A 19,076-nucleotide genomic window follows, 5' to 3' on the forward strand; every position below is an offset into this window, starting at 1 on the left:
GATGGATCACTGAGCTGCCCTTCCACAGCCCCACAGACAATAGTGGACTCTGCTCCAGAGCAGATGGGGGAATAGCAAACAGTCCAGGTGTCCTTCTGCAAGTCTCACATCTGGATGTTGACTGCAACAGATCTGCACACAGGAACTCCCCGAGGTGACAGAAGGCTCAGGCACTCATTAGAGACATAACATTTCCAACATCCTGGAAAGCACTGCCAAGAGGCAAACCTTGTCCTAACCACAGGAAAGCCTGCAAAGCCTCTCCCCCAGGCCTCACCTTCACTGCTCAGGGCACCTGGGGTCTTTGCTTTGTGGCCATCCCAGAAGTAGCGCAGGGCAGCGATGAGCCGGTGCAGGAAGCACACCATGTACTCTGGGGGGCACAGCACAGCCAGGTTCTAGGGCAAGAATGAGAGCCCAGCATCAGGCCAGGTGTGAAAGTGCATCTCAGGCCAAAGGGCTACATGGAGCAGGCAGAAACTTTTGTGTACTCAGCCTTGCTAGCATCTCTAGCTTACAGCTCTGGCAGAGAGCCCAGACCTGATGGTGGGCAGCAGTTTCCACCTCTGGGACACCTCTGTCACTGGTCTGACAGAGGATGAGGGATAACACACAATTCATCATGAAAGATGGGGATGAACACAGGGATGCAGGTGAAGAAAGGGTTTCCTACACAGGGGATGCCTGCCTCCCAAAGCCTCAGGCCAACAGCCTGACCCAGGGCAAGAGGAACAATCTTCACCCAGGCAGTAAGGAGGGATGCCAAAGCCAGCAGCCCCGCTGTGGCAGAGCATTCCACAGCTACACTCTCTGAGAGGCCATAGGAGGATATTCAGCTCCCACCTAAGACTCCCCAAGGACCACTTTCCTATAAATCACTGCACAGGACTTACCTAACTTGCCTGGTTTCTAGCCTCAGATCTCCCCCTCCTCATTCCCTGTCATAGCTACACCTCAGTGGATCAACTACTGGCAGCAGCCTGGCCAGAAGGGCAGAGTTCCCAGCCTGAAGGTGCAGAAAGCTCCCAGGGTCAGACTTGCAGGAAGGTTGCCCTCTCACTTACCCCTCTGTTGCTGGCGTTTTCCTGAAGAAACTTGCGGAATTTGTTTAGGAAGATGTACCTGGAGGCTTCCCCCTGGCAGAAGAAAAAAAATCAGGTGGTAAATCTAGGATTTACAAAGCACATCACATGAAGATATTGTCCCAAAAGACCCATAGAGTGCTTACCCCTCCTCTGTCCTTATTGTTCAGCAGCAACTTCAGAATCTGAACCTGGAGACCTTCCACCACTAAAAGGGGGACACAAATCTGCCATCAGAAAACCAGCACTGGAGAGCAACTCCCCCTCTTAACCCCAGCTGCAGTACCCTGTCCTCAGGAGAAAGGTTCCCTCCCCAGCACAGGGGGCCCAGGAAGAACCAGTGACAGCAGAAAGCCAATCCCACCACTGAGAATTTTCTCCTCCACTACCTAGCAGGAAATTCATTCATAGCTAAAAACCAATGCAGAGGTTTGCTCCTGCCCCATCCTGGGCGGCTGCAGTGGGGTCCCATCAGAACAGAGCATGGCTGGCCCCCACCTCTGCACCACAGCCTGTCCTGGCTGTACTTCACATAGTGAATAGGATTTAGAAAGCCCCTGGCTGCACAAAAAGTGTGGGATCTTGGCAACTTCCCTCCCTCCCTCCCCACAAACCTTCAATGCGCTTCTTGAGCCGCTGGCAGCCTCTCTCATACGCCCGACGCCTCAGCCTCTCCTCAGCACTCTCCTCCTTCACCTCCTTACTCTCCTTGCCCTGCTTGGGGCACAGACACTGATTAGCAGGAGAGCACTGCACAAGGAAAATATCTTGCCAGAGATTCCCTCAAACAATGCAAAATGGAGAGCAGAGACTCCCTGAAACAATGTGCCAGTGTGTGACTGCAGCTGGCAGGACACCTAAACAGGTCTCCTCCAGCCTTGTAATGAGTAATGGCAGGAGATCTTTTGAGGACACCCCAGTCAATTCCTTAAATACTTTGAGGTTCCCTTCCAAATCTGTTGCCACAGAAAACTGTCCCCCCTCCCCTGGGTGAGCATCACACCTCAAACATACTCTCTAAGGGGACAAAAAAGATGACAGGGGAATGGAAAAGCTCCAGCTCTCAAACTGTAGGACCCACCAGTGCTAACATCACTGGAAATAGGGGCCACCCAACTTCCTCAGCCAGAAAAAGATGCAAAGGCTGAGGCAAGAACATTTCCTCAGCCTCCTGGGTGGAAGTGCCTGTACTCACCTCCTTGGTGAAGCGGTTTGGCCACCACGTGGTGGGAATGAGCTCCTGCAGACCTGCCTCCTCCACACGCAGAGGGCTCTTGATGTAGAAGAACACAACGGAACGGAGCACGTCGAAGCTGTGCTGGAGTTAAAGCAAGCACAGAAGCTGCACTGGGAGAAGGGACAGGGCATGTCTCCAGAGCTGTAGTGACAGATTCCTTTCCAAACTATCACTGCAAGATCCAGAGGCCTCTGGAGAAGCCCCACACAGCTGTCACAGCAGCTGCACAAATGCTACCACAGGGCAGGACTGCTCTGAAAGTGGTTTTGCTCTGGGGATAGTAGAGGTCAGTTAGGTAGAAATGAGCTCCTGTGTGTTACCAGGATGTGAACTATACAACACTGCTGCCTGCCCTCAAAGCATTTGTAGGAAATGGTGTCAGGCAGAGGAGATCTGAGAAATGACCTCTCAAGACAAGGTGGCTTCTGCCTTCCTGGACCTACAGGTCCTTGAAGTGTCCTCGGCTGCATTACTGAGGGAAGGGAAAACTGAGACAGGAGGAGACACAAAGGATACAGAACATTGCTGAGTAGGTATTTCCTAGATTTCTCATGCTTCAGGACTGCAATGGTGAGCCGGAGGTAGTGGATCTAGGAAAACAGGAGAAGCAAAAGTGACTCCATCTGCAGAACATACAACTCTCCAAAGGCTACAGTGTGACAAAACTGCCATCTTTGGATCAAACAACTACAGGATCCCAAACATCATGTACCTTTGGACATGGGGACATAACAGAAGCTGGCTAGTCACAGATTCCTGGAATTCAGAAGTGCAAACTCACTTGTAATCCCAGGTCTGGGATGATGGGAGAGAACCTGTAAGCCCGCAGCAGGGACATCAGGAGCTGCTTGAGGCACTCATGCACTTCATACTCCTGAGAAAATAAGAAACACATTTAAGAACAACAGCAAGGAGTCAGGAACAGCTATAGCTCCCAGACTGAGATCTTGGAAGGAAGCATTCATTTCTGAACTGAAAAAGCAGGTGCTCTGAACCCACAGTGTCCCTCTGACTCCACAGGAGAGAGTCCAAGCAGAAGCTGGTGTCAGTGCTTTGCTAAAGGGAAACAAGCTTCTGCAGGAAGTCCAACCCACAAGTCACCTACAAAAAGCCAAAGTCCCAGGCCCTGTTTGTTGGGCAGTCACCAGTCCTCTTATTCCCTGACTCTACCCAAGACACAGTGTTGGTACAACCAACCAGAAGAGAAAGAAGTAAGTCTTGGGTAAATGTGATGAGAGAAGAGTTGTCTGTTTGAATTCAACTCATAGCCAACCAGCAGGATGAGAGCCAACTCCTCCACAAACACAGCAGTGCTACCAGAGGGTCCAGTTTCACTGCTAAGATGGTGGGCCTGAAGGAGTCATGATATTTTTCTATTAAACTTCTCATGGCAGCTGGCTGGGCCAGGGCCCACATCTGTAAACTGTTACCCCAAAGGGCAGACGTGCTGTCTCCAAGTAGATCCCTGGCAGGGCCTGGCTCTGCGTAACCACCCAAGCACTCCAGCAGCAGCAGCAGCAGCAGCAGCAGCAGCAGCTTCCCCTCAAACATGTGTCCCAGGAAGGAGTAAGCTCATCCAGCATGGACAGGAAGGGAAGTTGGAGGAGGCAGTGCTGGAGATGGTGAGTGCACTGCACACCTCTACCCTAGTCCCACACACTCTGATCCATCTCTTCAGCACACGGCAGCACTTGAGACCTCCACAGTCAAATACACAGTACTAACAATCAGAAGATTATTCTTATTGATAAATGTGATGTTTCCAGAAACAGGAAGTTATTCACCATCATCAGTTCCTTTAGCAGTAGGAGAAGCTTAGAAATGTCTGGTTAACTCATTGCCAGTGTCTGCATTCAACCCTCAGTGCCTGGGTGTGCAGCAGCAGCCAGATGAGCTAATTGAGAGGGTGGTCTACCACAAAGAAAAAAGAAGAGAGAGACACTGAACACTACCAGCATTTTGTAGGGCAGGCTCCTGTCCTCAGCATCTCCCAGGGATCCCTAGGGAGGAAGCAGCACCCTGGCAACTCACCTCCATCAGAAGCCACATGAGATCCAGCAGCTGCTGAATGAGGGGGTGGGCCTCCACTGCCCCTCCTCGCTCCAGGATGCTCAGCAGGAAGGTCATGAGCACATCCTCCACCAGGTACACCTTGCACTGCAGACAGAGAGGCAGGTCAATGTTCCTCCATGGCACAGTCACTTCCCAGCAGAAGCTGAGGATTACTTTGCTTGCAAGAGCAGTAACAAGCACTACAGAACCTGGCAATGGGCAGGCAAAACTCACCATAAGAGGGGAGAAATAATTGAAGATGTGAGCTAGTGTAATCAGTACTGTGGGTTCTCCCTGCAGCTGCCACATGGATGTGTCTTTCTCCACCAGCTTTCCCTCCTGCAATGACAAACCCAGAGAGAGACATAGCTTGGATCCAGCCCAATCCACCTGTACACCAACAACTGAATGAACCACATGCCAGGAGCAGCCCTGCTGCTGCCCCATGCCTGACTGCACCAGAAACCTTGAACATGGGAATTCAGAATGCCAAAGAAGCCAGGCCTATTCCTCTGGAAGGCTGTAGTGCAGTCCAGATGTCACTATCAACCACATGCAGGCACTTTGACAATGTTCTAAAAAAAGGCTCTAGTTTACATGATAATTTGTAAATGGGAACACCTCCAGAGGAAGAGAACTAGCAAATCAGGCCTTCATTTGAGCCAAGACCATAGCATATGGCATTCCCTATGCTTTGGGCATCAACAGATCATCCCTCATCCTAGTGGAAAACAGTGTTTCCAGCAAACAGTGCCACAGCCAAAACAATCCTCAAGGCAAACCTGCCAGAATTCCATCACATTACTGAACAGGACATCAGTAAAAAGCTTAGGATATGAACAAACTCATTTCAAGGGTGCAAAATCAAATGCAGCAGTTGTGACCCTGACACACATCACTTCTTGAATATTGGCAATGAAACTTCATAGGACTGAGAACAACAAAGCCCAGCATGACTTAATTTAAGTCCTGGAACTACCAGGAAGGCCATTTTGCAAGCCAGAGAGCTCCAGGGACACACATGCCCCATGCAAGCATTCAGACTCCAGGTGTATGGAAACATTTGAGCTGGCAGCACATGCCAGGGAGAGCAAACCCCCTTTCCCAGCATGGTGCCCTCAGATGCACCCCCTGATGCCAGCCTACCGTCACATCTATTCCAATATGGATCACATTCTTCAGGTAGCCCAGCAGCTTCCGAGCCTTCAGCAGGTCTGCCACAGGAGGATCCTGCAGGGGCCGGTAACCTTCCACTGGATAAGTAGGGAGTGTTAAGGGAAAATGCAATCTGATCCTTTTGGGACTCCTTTTGTCTGTGCAAGGAAAAGACTCTGTCTGCTTTACTTTGTACCCAGTCCCAGTTCAAACCTTCTACACGGATGATAAGCCACAAGCTCTCATCTCCACTTCCTCCATGCTGCAAGCAGAAAGTCTTTCACTTCTGCTCAGTGTGAAATACTTTTTTCATCAGAAAGACCAACTGGAGCTCCCACTACAGCCATCAACAGGCACAGTCAGGACTGCTCTGACAGGAGCTCCAGGCTTCAGCATTCACACAGCAACAGGCAAAACTAATACCGTGTCAGAAGTCCCATATGGCTGGGAGGTAAAAGAGATGAGTGACCAAAAGGCTCAGCAGCACATCAGCATTAGGGTTTCCAAAACTGCTCAGCCAGAATTTTGCAGGATCTGAGTGTCTGGGAGCAGGCAACTCCCAGTTGTAGAGCAGCTGCTGTCTCAGAGCTGAAAGCAACTCTTATTTCAGAAACTTGTGTTGGTATCCTGTAGTTCTGCTTCAGCTAAGGAGGTATTTGGCTCTTCTCTCCCTGACTCAGCTCTGCACACAAGTGCTGACAGCAGAAAGTGAACTGCAGTCAGGTGTGTATATTCTACAGCCTCCAAAGATGGTCTCAGGACAGGCTCTTCCCCCTTCAGGGCTCCTCTCCCCACACTTAAAGGATATCGGAGCGGACGGCTTCCGAAGTTAAAAGCCACAGACTCTTTGAAGGAGAGGCTGATGGCAGGGAAATAGGCCATTCCAGCACCCCTTGTGATGTTATCAAAGGCAGTTCCCAGAGATATGCCATTCCTGAGAGAAGGAAAACCCACAAGGTTTCAGTCACAGCAGGAGGGGTGTGAGGTCAGCTGGGCAACACAGATATCAGCTTGCCAACACGGACACACCCATCAGTCATGCCTCCTGTCATTCCTAACCTGGCACACATGCAAATGTCACAGCTCTGCTGAGTGACAGCCACAGGAAGCACAGGGTCACTCCCATTTTCATACCAGCATGGGAAGGCACTGGGGTCTACACAACATGCAGAGCCCACTCAGCTTCAAGGGCAACCCAGATCTGTGAGATAACTAAAGCAGCAGGACATTTTAAAGCATATGATTTTTTGGCCTCATCTATTTGATGTTGGTGGCAATCAAGGATAATGCTTTCAATCTACTCCTCCATAAAAGATGACACCAACCATCTAACAGTTTTTAATTGCAACTGACTTGCTGCAGGCCAGGGCTAGAGAACAATTCTCATTGTGCGTGGGAGCTGGAGACTGGAAATTTATCAACCTTTTCACAGCTCCTTGTGAATTTAGGACAGGCAAGGTCTTACACTGACTACAAAAGCAATCAATTAAAGCCAAGTGTGGCATTAAACATCACAAGAGATGCCCTTCCCTCTAAAATCCTGGCAAACTTTACAAAGATTTTGTAGCTTGAACATCTTCCTGCCAAATGTTTTCAACTAAACTGAACTGGGACCCAACACCCTATTCAGACGGTTTCTGAACACAAGACAGAGAAACAAAGGCCACAACTACCAAGGAACATAAAGGGGAGAGAGCAGAAATAGGGCTCAGCAACTTTTCTGTTACACACAGACATAAACAAAGCAGGGAATGGGACAAAGATGCTTACAAGCAGAAAGCAATGGTGCCCTCATCAAGGTCTATCAGACAGCTGACGATGTCTCCTGCTGCCCAGGACTGCAGGAAAGGGAGAGAAGAGGTTAAACATATATTTCCAGGGTTTTCCCACATCACAAGAAAGACTGCAACCCAACCAACCCTTTGTGATTCAGGGTTAAAAAAGAGAGAGTTCCTTCTCCCAGCAGCTCACATCATTTTCAGGCACTTCTAAAGCCTGATTTGGATCTTTTTCCCCTCTGGCAGTAGGAATGTACATTTATCCCAATAATACACCATGCTCTGATGTACTACAGAGAAGCAGAGCCCCCCAGGGACCAACAGCAGCACTGTGCTGGCAATCAGTCTGCTGGGGCTGCTAAACAAAGCCAGCACGTCCAGCACCCCTAAAGTGCAGACAAGTGCTGGCACACAGCCTGAAGCAGGGAGAAAGGCTTGAGGGCACTTCACAAAGCCCAGCAGACCCAGTGAGCAGAAGGAGTCACCTGCTTTGTGCTCCATCCCTGGGGCACAGCTACTCACCTTGCCATAGTTTGTGGTAGTCACGTTCCACTTGCGCACCCTGTTCCCATCGTAGGCATAGGAATCTGGCGTGTCCCCAACGCCCTCCTGCACCAAAGCATCAAAGAGCAGACTCAGAGCAGGCACAGAGGATTCCTCTCACTGCAAGAGAACCTTTAAGGGAAGGACTAGTAGACAGGGAGAGGAGCTGACAGCACACATGCTCTGCCTGGGAAAAATCCTTACTCTAGGAATGAATCCAGTGGCCTGTGATCTTTGGTTCAGAGAAATGCACCACTCCCTACTTATTTTGGGGTCAGAAGAAGAGTACTGGCATCTGACACTTCTCATTTCTATCAAAGCAGCCCCCTGGGATGCCCATCACTTCCCCTCTCACATACTGCAGAGTGACAAATTAGTGAAATTCTGCAGCTGACATCTCTTTGCAGCACCAAACATCCCACCCAGATGAAACAACATCTCACCCTCCCCTGGGCAAAAAGAGCCCTGTAGCAGCAGCTGCTGAGGCCCATCCCAAGGGACAGGCTGCCAGCACTGCAGACACACACACTTTCTGGGGAAGATACCAGTTGAAAGTCAATATCTATCAATTCTACGTGCAGCAAGAGCATTTCAACACACTCAGCATAGGTTTTCCCACTGAGCACCCCTCTGTGGACACAGACCAGAGAGTCTCGTAAAGACTCTTAAAATAGCAAGCCTGGCATTTTGTGTGTGTGTGTGGCATTTCTGGTGTGAATGCCAGCAGGGCACAGCACCAATGCAATGCTCTACACTGACCAAAAAGGCAGAGGAGAAGCATCCCCCAGAGTAGCTATACTACCTCCTGATTAAATCTGCAGTTGAGAGTACACCAGCCAATCTGCATGAGTCCCTGGGAGGAGATGAGCACCTCATAAATCCATTTCCCTGAAAGAAAAAGAGAAAGAGATGCCACACACAGTGAATTCTTGTCCCCTGGCTTGTTGTTAGAGAAGCTGAACCTGAAACTGTTCCCACAGAAATATATGTGGCACACAAAGGAGCTTCAGGACATCCCCAGGATTCCCCTCCCACCCCTTTATTCTGGCATCATACAATTCCCCATCCTTCTCATTCCTTGGAGAACTTCAGTGAATGAACCAGGGAAGAGGGTGCTCAAGATCTGGAACATATTCCAGATTTCCTGAGCTCTCCAGCTGTCTAATGCCCCATACACTCCTCCCAGGGCCTCTTCTCAAAGCAGCACTGGTTTATCTCCTTACCTTTATACACACATGTCGTGGCCCTGATGGACCCAAAGTTACTGTGGCCAATCACCTGGACCAACAAACAAAAGATATTTTAATGTCAGGCAAAAAGAGAGGCTTCTTCAGTCCTTTCCATTCCCTCTGTCCCTGCCATACCAAAGCAAGATGGAGAGCTATTCACAAGGACAGTATAGGGAGAGGAAGGGACATCCTCCCCACCCCAGCAGCTGTACTTGGAGCCAGCTGGCCCCAGGGAATCATTCAGGTTCTTCCCACAGCTCATCTGTACTTGATAAACCCCAGTGAAGCACCCAGCATGGCAGCAGTAAAAGGACAACATGGTGACAGACAGGTTCCCAGTGAACTGGCACAAAAGTGATTATGATATGGGACAGATATATGAATGCTGGACAAGTTAGAACAAAACTACAGATTCCAGGTGTCCAGACCAAAGGCCAGGACTGGCAGGTAACATGGTGCTTAGGAAATGAGCTGTGTTAAATCCTGACTCGCTATCTTGGGACAGACCACGAAGAGGAAATGAAAGCAGGAACAAGGAATTCACAGGCAAGTCAGTCCAATCCACTCTGGGGGTCAATTCTAGGTACAGCCAAAGTTACCCACAGCAGGTGGTTAAAGGGAAAGGGGAGATCAGGGCAGCCTGATTTGTTAGAGGCTAAAAAGCAGGCATAGATTAAGGGGAAATCAGCTCAAGAGCAGGGGATGTGTTTGCTCATGAAGGGGTGAAAGGAGTGCAGAAATTACTGAAGTAGGAAAGAGTTAAATCCCAGTGGATTCTTTCAGCTGACTTTTTGCAAGGGGAATATCAGCCAAGGAGCAAGCAGGTAATTAGTGCAAACAAAGGAGAAAGGAAAGCCTCAGCTTCAGCCTCTTTCCAGCCTTTCAAGAAGACCAGAAGGAAGGAAGAGGCAGCCTGCTGGAGGGAGGGACAGGAAGGCTGGCTGCTTAGCCAAGTGAGCCCCTGGGCCAGGGTAGTCCTTTCACATCCTCACAGCCCACTCAGACCTTGCTGACACTTAGTAGCACAGCTAGATTTTCTCCCAGGAGAGCTCACTTCCTCCAGGATCCTGCACCTTACAGGCAAACTCCATTTACACACGCTGCAAAGCCACTGACAGGATCTACTACAAAGAACAAACCAAGAAGGCCCAAGTGCTTTTAGTCCCACAAAATAATTTTCTGCTGTGTCCAGCAACACACTCACCCCAAGTAAGTCATCATCGACCAGCAGGAGCCCCTCAAAGCCGCTGGTGTGGTCCAAAACCACAGTGGAGGGACCGAGCCGGCCCTCTGCCACCTGATCTGAAACAAGAGTTGCAGAAAACCTGTTGGGGAGAGTTGTGCAGGATTGAACAGCTCACCCACTGGGTACCTCTAGCCAGACTGCAACAGCACCTGGATTCTGCTACAGGAGAGGAAGATTATGATAGTGTTGCCTATGTTGGACCCTGAGAAACTCAGAAAAGGAGAGAGATTTAAAAGGAAGTCTTCACAGCAACTCAGTTGTGCAGCATTCAGGACACATTAAGTTTTCCACATCACCTGAAAATTTCACTTTGACAAAATTCAAAGGCTAAACTCTGTGCCAACTGTTTGGCCAACATGTCACACTTTCATTGCAGCCAGCAAGAAAAATTTGGCTTTCTAGGAGGGGAGCAAGGCTGTATCTTGCCACATCCTGATTCACTCAGAGAAACAATAGCAGTAAGAACACAGGGAACAGCCTGAGGCCCAAAGTGAATACCTGCACTGGAGACCAGCATGCAGTAACTGTCAACAAGAGTCTGCACCTCTCACTGATGAGAACACTGCACATTCCTGGTCAAAGCAATGGCTCTGCAAATCATTATCAGTAAAATATCCCCAAAACCGCTTTTCCAGACATTTTAGCCTGGAAATCTGCCTCCATCTGCAAACAAACCTGCTGCAAGGCTGGCTGATGAGCCCCTCACAGGCAGGATTTAAAAGCACAATAAATTTAGAGCACAGGGAGGCACAACAGCACTCACTCAGAAATGCCTATCATGATACAACTTGTCCTTCCCAATGAAGCAGCACAAGCAAGAAGCACAAATTGGACAGGCAGTATCTCCTACCTCTGCTGTCTTCAGAGCCATTCTCCTCTGCCAGCAATCTCTCAAGGTGCTCCTGCAGGTTCTGGAACGTCAGGTGCTTCCTAGGGAATAAACACACAGCAGCTCTTACAAAAAACTTTGTCTTCAATATTTCAAGAGCTGCAGCCTAGACCAGTGTCCTATGCTGAGACATGAGCCAGGAAGTTCTGTCATTGATCTGTTTCATGTCATGAATCTAAGGAATTTGTTGCCCATTGCGTTGGGACAATGAATGAAGGAAGGACCAAACACAGCACAAACAAGCCAAGTAGTTAACAAAGAATCTTACAGTCCTCAGTCTGCTCAGGAGTGTTTTGTGGCAGTAAGAAAACTGTGGTACAAGGCAGCAAGATACCAGCTGTGCTACCAATAACTATGGACATGACTTTGCTGCAATCAGCATCATACAAACACGGCCTAAGTCAGGATTCATTTTTCCCCAAAGTATTTTGCAATACAAAAGAAGAGAGAGGACCACAGCAGCAGCTGTAGCAGTTCAGACAAAGGTCAGGCTAGTCCAGCATCTTCTCTCTCTGAAACAGCTAAAACCATTTTGTCTTCATACTGAAAACTCTCATGGACCCCCTTGGGCCACTGTTCTAGAGAACTTACTGCCCTTCCTTGGTTCTCTCCTTTCAAAGATAGTTCACTTAGCTGATCTTTGCACAACAGTCTCCTTTTACTGTGAGAACCACTAGTTGTTCCTATCCCTGCTTCCCACTTCCAAAGCCATCTGGGAAACAACTTTTCACTTCTCCAGGATTAGGGATTTCCCTCTCACCCTAATGGTGAGAGACACTGTGAAAGCCTGATGGGTGTGAAGATGCACAGAAGTGAAATCAAAGAATCAGCTTTGGTTGGCAAGGGTGGCTTCAGCAAAGCTGCTTAATCAGCACTGGCACGAAGGAGGAGTTGTGGAAGGAGAGTGGAAGAGCATGAGGCAGGCAGAGAGATGTCTGCAGTGAGCTCCTCTATAAAGAATTCAGGCCTCTGAAGGCAAGATGTCATACCATAAAAGTTGCTCTCTGAAGGCAAGATGTCATAACATAAAAGTTGCTCTCTTATGGCAAATGTTATTTCCAAGACCTCTTTGATTGCTACTGGGCTTTCTACCAAGTAGCCACGTCCAGGGAGAAAGGGTGGAAGGCAGGAAAAAAGAGAGACCAGTCCAACAAACTATCAGTTCTGTGCATTCAAGTCATTAATCACCAGACAAAGAAATCAGAAATATTGAAAACCAAAAAGCTCAGGCAGATGGAGTGTTCCAAGGCTTTCTGGCAGGAGAGCTCGTGGTAAAGTAACATGACCCACTTTGCCTCCCCCGCACCATCACCCCGGCTCACCAAGAGCCAGAGGGCCAAGAACTATTTATAGCAGCTCTGAGCTCACGTTGGAGCTGGCAGTCCTAAGTATAGCCTTGGAATGTGACCCCAGCCATGCTGCAGCACTGCCAGCCAGCAGGAGCACAGGCCTGCCTCACTCTGCCACACTCCTACCTGCCCTGAGCCTGCCTGACTTGCCTCTGGCAAAAGAGATGCAAGAGGAATTCTTTTCATCCAACACTACAGGTTTCTGGGATTAAAAGGTGGAGGAGAAGTGAAAATAAATAGGAAAAAAGCAGTCACTAAACAGGAATTTTGTGTTTCTCTTCCTGTAATGACTTCTAATTAAAGTACCAGCAGTTCCACAGCCTGGAAAATGTATGGAATTGCATGGGTCAGTAACAGTCTTGCCTTTAGGTTACAGGGCATTATTTTTAATTCCTGCACCTGACACATGTGCATTTTGCACTTCCTTACAAGCAAAGGGGGAACAGGAACAATCAGGTGAATGCCTACTTATTTCAAAAATATTGCCTAGTGTGGAGACATATGGGATTTTTCATGCAAAAAAGAATCCTTCCTCACAAGCCCTGCAGTTTGGAAAAACCATTAAAAGAGCAGACTCAGAGTTGTTTCTGTAACATGGAGCTGCTGTGTTTTTAACAAAGATCACTGTGTGGCACTAAAAGATCTTTCCTTTCACACAGTGCTGTTTATCTGGAGGTGGCATCACTGGCCACCTGGGCAGTGAGAAGTCTGATACCTGTAAGCAGCTGCAGGCTGGTTCCCATCAGCACTGGTAAAGACTCGGTGCAGGTAATCATTCAGCAGCCTGCTGTTCACAATCCCTTGGGAGAAACAGAAAGGAAATGAGCTTACAGAGTCTGGGGGAAACTCAAATGTGAATTTCATGTACAAGCAAGAAACTGGTAACTATGGGTAAATTATGTTCATGTTTGCTGATCAACACAATGGAAAATGCAGCTTCAAGCAGTCATTCATCACCTCACTGTCCTCACTAGCAGAACCAGAGTCCAGCATTATTGGGTGCATCTCCCCAAAAAAGACTCTTTCCAATTTGAGCTGCTCTGCCATAGCAACTGGGAGCCTATAAATTGCTCCACACAGGTGGAAGTGCATCCTCAGGAATCCTGCTGTGCTACTTCCTGCTGTGCTAAAGTAACTCCAAAAGCTGAAAGCAGGGATCCAATTTCATTAAAAAAAAAAAATCTTAACACTACTGCAATTCCTTGTGTCCTATTCATACCCAGGATGTCTCTTAACCACATAAAAGATGCTGAGATGGAAAGGCTGCAGGAGCAGCTCACCTCATGTAACCCAGAACCCTGTTTAATGATGTGTGCCTCACCTTCACTAAACAACCCTTAGTGTCACACTGATGCAGCATTCCTTGTTTCTGAGTGCAACAGTGCCCTCAAATGCCAGGTTTGTGGTCTCATAAGAACACTTGTGCTGGATTGGTGACGCCAAGAAAAAAAAAACAGACTGCCTGGCAGGTAGCAGAATTTCCCAGAAAAGGATTCCTTTGAGAATTTGACATCCTGGAAGGGGAACTCCCTAAATCAGAGGGCAGGCAGGCAACAAAACATTCCCCAGCCTTATGAGGCAGGGCTGTGTGCTGAAGAAAAGGCTCTGTGACCTGAGTTTCTGGAGTCATTAGTACTGCAGGAATGTCCCATCCACAGTCTCATCTCACTTTGAAGATTTACTCAGTTTCAGCTCCACTACACCTCACACTACCGAGGTAACTGCAGCTGGAAGGCAGCTGATCTCAAACAAGGCAAGGGATGCTCCTGGATCCACAGTGCTCCTGTTCCCACAGGGCAGGTACAGGACCCTACCTGTGACCTTGGACTTCTCTGGCTCAGTGCTCAGCCTGTAATTCTTCCTTGAGAAAGCAGTCCCAGCACCTCTCGACGTCATTCTTCACAGGCACCGCTTCCAGAGCAGACATAAGATGGGCAGATGCCTAGAACAAACCCTTCTGGGGAGGATGCTGCCTTTAGACTTCTCCCTTTCTTGGAGGCTGGTTTACCTGAATTAAACAACAGGGATAAGCCAAAAATAGCCACAGTCCTTGCATGTCCCAGTGATATTACACAAGAGCCCCAAACCAACTACCTGCCGACCCTGCTCTCAGTCCCACTGCTGTCCAACAGCTCAAAACCTTCCCAAAGCAGGTAAACCATGAAGCCACACTCCAGGCAGCCACACAAACCCCACTCCAAAGAAAGACACAAGCAGAACCAAGCCAGAAACACAGGCAACCTTCACACCAAGCCTGGGCCAGAAGCACTGGGCCAAGCCACCCCACTGCCAAACACCGCTGAGTGGGAACCGCGCCGCACTGCTGCTCGTGTCCTGACAAACACTTCTGCCTTTCCCTCCTGCTCTGTACTCTTTAGGACAGCAACATGAGCCTGGTTAATCTCCTGTTTAGCAGGTGTTTAGATTATTCCACTACTCAAAACAAAGAGAGAGGAAAAAGGAATGAGACAAATGCAGATGGACTGGGCTACAATAGAATATCACTGACTACAAAGTGAAAGACCCAGAGACACGGGGACAAAAGCAGACACAGGTAATATACAATAGTGTTTACAAGTGAAAATCTACCATGAGACTATAGATTCGGGAACCTTCTAGAATCACTAGAATGCTATCAGAGCTGACATGTGCCAGGACAAAAAGAATACATTCAAGTGGCTAGTTCCATCCAGCTTCCAAATGTTTGGCTACACCCCTCCCCTGCTTCCAACTGTTCCAATAGCCAACCCTCACAAGAAGACTCTCCCTGGACATCCATCTGTCAAAGCACTTTATGACACAGAGCAACAGGAAGATGCAACAGGAGCAAAGACTGCAGGAATGAAATGCTTGTTGGCAATCTCATGCAGAGCAGAAACTAAGGTGAACCCAAGAAAAGTTAGTGACTCCAGAAAAGGAGTGCCAATTGACATAAATACCACATGAGCTTCAGCTAGACTTGGGAAAGGGTTTCCTAAAACCCTTTTCCTCAGGACCACCCCAGCACTCAGCAGTGGAGCAACACTGCCTGGCCTCCCTCCTGCAGCACTGCTGAGCAAAATAGCGGGAACAAAGCAAACACCAGCCTGGATCAAAGGCCCTGAATGATGCGTCAGGAACTCAAAACAAGAGATAAAACAATAATGAGAAACTGATAGTTTACTACTAAAGCAGAGCAGACAGCACAATGTGTACTATGCTAAAAGTACTTGACACATGACGTGACTTCAGCTCTGTCAGAACAAGTTAAAAACACCCGAGGGCAGTCAGGAGTGCCCATGGCTCTCCTAAAGGCAGCCACTCTGGTAAGCAGCACTGCTGAAACAGCCTGAATGCCCAAGGCAGGGCATGCCCTGGCACCATATGAGATGCAGGGCTGGCACTGCTACAATGCCAGGGTGTTTGCACAGCTGGAGCAGATGTTGCTTTCAACAGGTCTGGGAAAGGGCAGAGCAGGGGGACACACACACATCTGCCCCACGTGCGATTCACAGAAGCAAAGACGCCCTGCTCTGAGCCTGGCCCCCTGAACTCCCTTCTCTGGGCAAGAGCAAGCAGCTTCCAGCAGCAGGGCAAAACACACAGCACAGGAGCAGCCAGAGCTGAAGTGGAGGCGACTGGCGGCAGGCGAGGAGGCCGAGAAGCCAGGCCGGCCAACACAACTTTGTGTGGCAGCTGCCGGCCGAGCCCTGGGACTCGCAGCAGGCGAAGGGAAACAGCAGAGCCCGGCGCGGATCACAGAACTGCCCTGCCCTCATCCCAGCCGTGGGTCCCCGTGGCACCCCAACCTGCGGGCACCCCAGCCCACAAGCACCGGGCAGCACTGCCGTGCTCACACCCAGCAGCCTGCCCCAGAACCGGACTCCCCCCGCAGCCAGCGGCGCCCCGTAACCCAGAGCCAGCCCTAGAGCGGGCGGCACTGCCGGCAGCCACAGACACCCCCAAACCCGGAAGGGCTCTCCGTGCCCACGAACACCCCAAAGCCGAGAACCCCCTACACCTGCCTACGAGCCGTGAGGCGCGGCGGCCACCCCCCGATCGGGCGCCTCCCGCACGGCCGGACGCCACTCCCCGAGCCGGCCGTGGCCCGAGCCCCCCGCGGCCCCGGGGGAGCCCCCGCGCTGCCGGCACCGGGCCCCGCGGCCGCCGCACTCACCGCCGGCCCGGCCGCGCCGCCGCCGCCGCCGCTACGGCGACCCGCGAGGGCCATGGCGGGCGGGCGGGACGCGTTGCCGGGAGACGGGCGGGACTCTCTCCGCGCTCGGGCAGGGCCGGGCCGCGGTGCGCTGCCCCGGGGAAGGAGCGGCGGCAGAGACCCCTCGGTGCTTGTGTGAACTTCTCTGGAGGAAACCGAGCAGGGTCGGGGCCGCCGAGACGCGAGACTCTCGGCACGGAGGTGGGCAAGCGGCCAAGGCCAGCCCGCACGAGGGAGGCCCGGGCCGGCGCTGCCCACACTCAGGGACACAATGACCCTGTGGGCCAGAGCCGCACCTGCCCTCGGAGAGAGAGCAGGAGGAGGGAGCCAGCACATGAGCGTGGGGCCTCTCAGTGCGCTTTATTGTGCCTGTGGAGTGGGATCAGTGTACTGGGGCACTGCCCCACAGCAGGTCCTGTGGCGGTGTCCCGGCTGGCTGTTGGGATTCTGGGTCCAGCATTGCAAATGGGAGCAGCCTTGGATCCACAAGGGCCCAGGAAGCATCTGGACTGGAGCATCTGACACTTTCAAGACAGAAACATAGGTTCACAAAATGATTTGGGCTGTAAGGAACCTGAAAAAGAATCTAATTCCACCTCCCTGCCATGGGCAGGGACGCCTCCCATGAGACCAGGCTACTCCAAACCCCATCCAGTCTGGCCTTGAACACTTCCATGGATGGAATAGTCACAGCTTCTCTGGGCAAATTGTGCCAGGGCCCCCACAGCTCGCTGGTACCCAGCTCCAGCAGCCTCAGCACCACCAGCCAGCTACCATCAGGGTCCTCTTGTGTCTCCCCAGATCCAGAAAATGCCAGACACTCCAGCACCCCTGGACCTGTGTGGATCCAAGGCTGCTCCAGCCTGCAGCGTTGGCCCAGAATCCCCACAGGCAGCCCAGATGCCACTGCAGGACCTGCCATGCACAGTGCCCCAGTTCTGGCCCTGACCCCACTTCACCAGCACAATAAAATGCACTGGAGGCTCTCTCAGGCCTGACAAAAGTGTCTGGCCATAGGACCACTGGGAACAAAATGCTCTATGTCCTGAAGTTTGACCTTGTGTGGCTTCTCCTTGCTTTTAAACCCAGGCCTCTCACAGGAGACTCATTGAAATGTAAAGGTTTCTGCCTGAGAAACAATAACATTGCAGTCCTTCACTCTCCTAAGGTATGGGCAAATCACAACACCACACAATTCAGTCACTCTTTCCATCTTAACACCAGACCCTGGGGCACAGTGGAGATGTAGACTGGCTGAACAATTCACTTCTGGAAAGCAACAGAATTTCTCCACTTCTGTCAATGTTTACTTGTGTGCAAATATGACAACAATCTACTTGATACAGTTCTTGAACTCACATACAACCTTCAGGTCAGGTATGGAAAATAATACACAATTCACAAATGCATTTGGTTATAGCATTGGTGGAGCTCAAGAAATAGCCTTTTCCTAGAAACTACCTTGGGAAAGCTCTTGAACTTGGCAGATCTTCCTTCTAGTCACAAGTCTTGACTAACCCAAGATTCTGGCGTACACTGCACTGTTATCTAAGACATGGTCAAGAAACTGTCCTGACTCTTCAACTGGATCCAAACAGACTGAAGAATTTACCTGAAATGGAGAAGGGATTCTGTGTGGAAGAGCCTGTGCCAGCCTCTGGACTGCTGACCATTTACCTCTGCCAGTGCTCCCAAGTCACCTCCTAACACACCTGAGCTTCCTCTCCTGTCAGTGAGAGTTTCTGCAGTATGGGAGGAAGCAGGTAGGGTAGGGGTGACTGAAACCTCTCCTTAAGACACTTTCTGGAAGGCCTGTGAGGATGTCTTGTGAAGGAAAAAAGGCAACCAGCGGGAAGTATAGAGCAGAGGCCATTTACCCTTAGAAGCTTACTGAGAAGGGTACTGCTTCATCAGTCCTGGTGTTCTTTAGCAACAGTGCTGTAGCACAGCTTTTGATCCAGAGGCAGGAGCAGTCCCTAGGGGAAGGCAGACCAGGCTATGGGCTCAGGTGGAGTGCCCAGGCAGCTGGAATGTTTCCTCAGCCAGCATCAGAGTCCACTAGGGAACCTGCCTGGACAACAACCAGACAATGGCTCAGGTACAACCAGAATAGGGAAAAGGAATGTGAAATCCAGCCTTGAAGAATTCAGGTCTGAAATGCAATTCAGGATCAGGATAGAAACCTGGGCTTCCCAGAAGTCCTACAATACTAGGTGTGTGACACTGCTGGGAGTGACTGCTTCATTCAGCTCCTGCCTTTAGAGTGTTCCCAGAGATCCTCTTTTACCAACCACCTTGCAAGCCAAACTCTGGTGCTTGGG

The 19,076-nt window shown here is 50.2% G+C and overlaps 1 protein-coding gene across 2 annotated transcripts in view; it reads right to left on the reverse strand.

The window, feature by feature from the left end:
• Window positions 1-16,953, reverse strand: part of RNF123 (ring finger protein 123) — a 48,361-nt gene extending 31,408 nt beyond the window's left edge. Inside the window, exons 1-20 of one of the 2 annotated variants that reach the window (XM_074550088.1) lie at window positions 16,717-16,953; window positions 14,375-14,568; window positions 13,276-13,360; window positions 11,173-11,252; window positions 10,281-10,378; window positions 9,071-9,125; window positions 8,650-8,735; window positions 7,827-7,913; window positions 7,297-7,364; window positions 6,335-6,460; window positions 5,518-5,632; window positions 4,606-4,710; window positions 4,351-4,476; window positions 3,101-3,193; window positions 2,836-2,909; window positions 2,278-2,395; window positions 1,697-1,796; window positions 1,229-1,290; window positions 1,065-1,136; window positions 278-398 (exon numbers count right to left, since the gene is read on the reverse strand). In XM_074550088.1, coding sequence (XP_074406189.1) covers window positions 278-398; window positions 1,065-1,136; window positions 1,229-1,290; window positions 1,697-1,796; window positions 2,278-2,395; window positions 2,836-2,909; window positions 3,101-3,193; window positions 4,351-4,476; window positions 4,606-4,710; window positions 5,518-5,632; window positions 6,335-6,460; window positions 7,297-7,364; window positions 7,827-7,913; window positions 8,650-8,735; window positions 9,071-9,125; window positions 10,281-10,378; window positions 11,173-11,252; window positions 13,276-13,360; window positions 14,375-14,456 — 1,753 coding nt within the window. In that variant the 5' untranslated portion in view covers window positions 14,457-14,568; window positions 16,717-16,953. The other variant, XM_074550089.1, reaches the window with a different exon arrangement.
• Between the last annotated feature and the right edge of the window lie 2,123 nt (window positions 16,954-19,076).

This window comes from Zonotrichia albicollis, chromosome 12 (assembly GCF_047830755.1).
Source record: "Zonotrichia albicollis isolate bZonAlb1 chromosome 12, bZonAlb1.hap1, whole genome shotgun sequence".
Classification (NCBI taxonomy): Eukaryota; Metazoa; Chordata; class Aves; order Passeriformes; family Passerellidae; genus Zonotrichia; species Zonotrichia albicollis.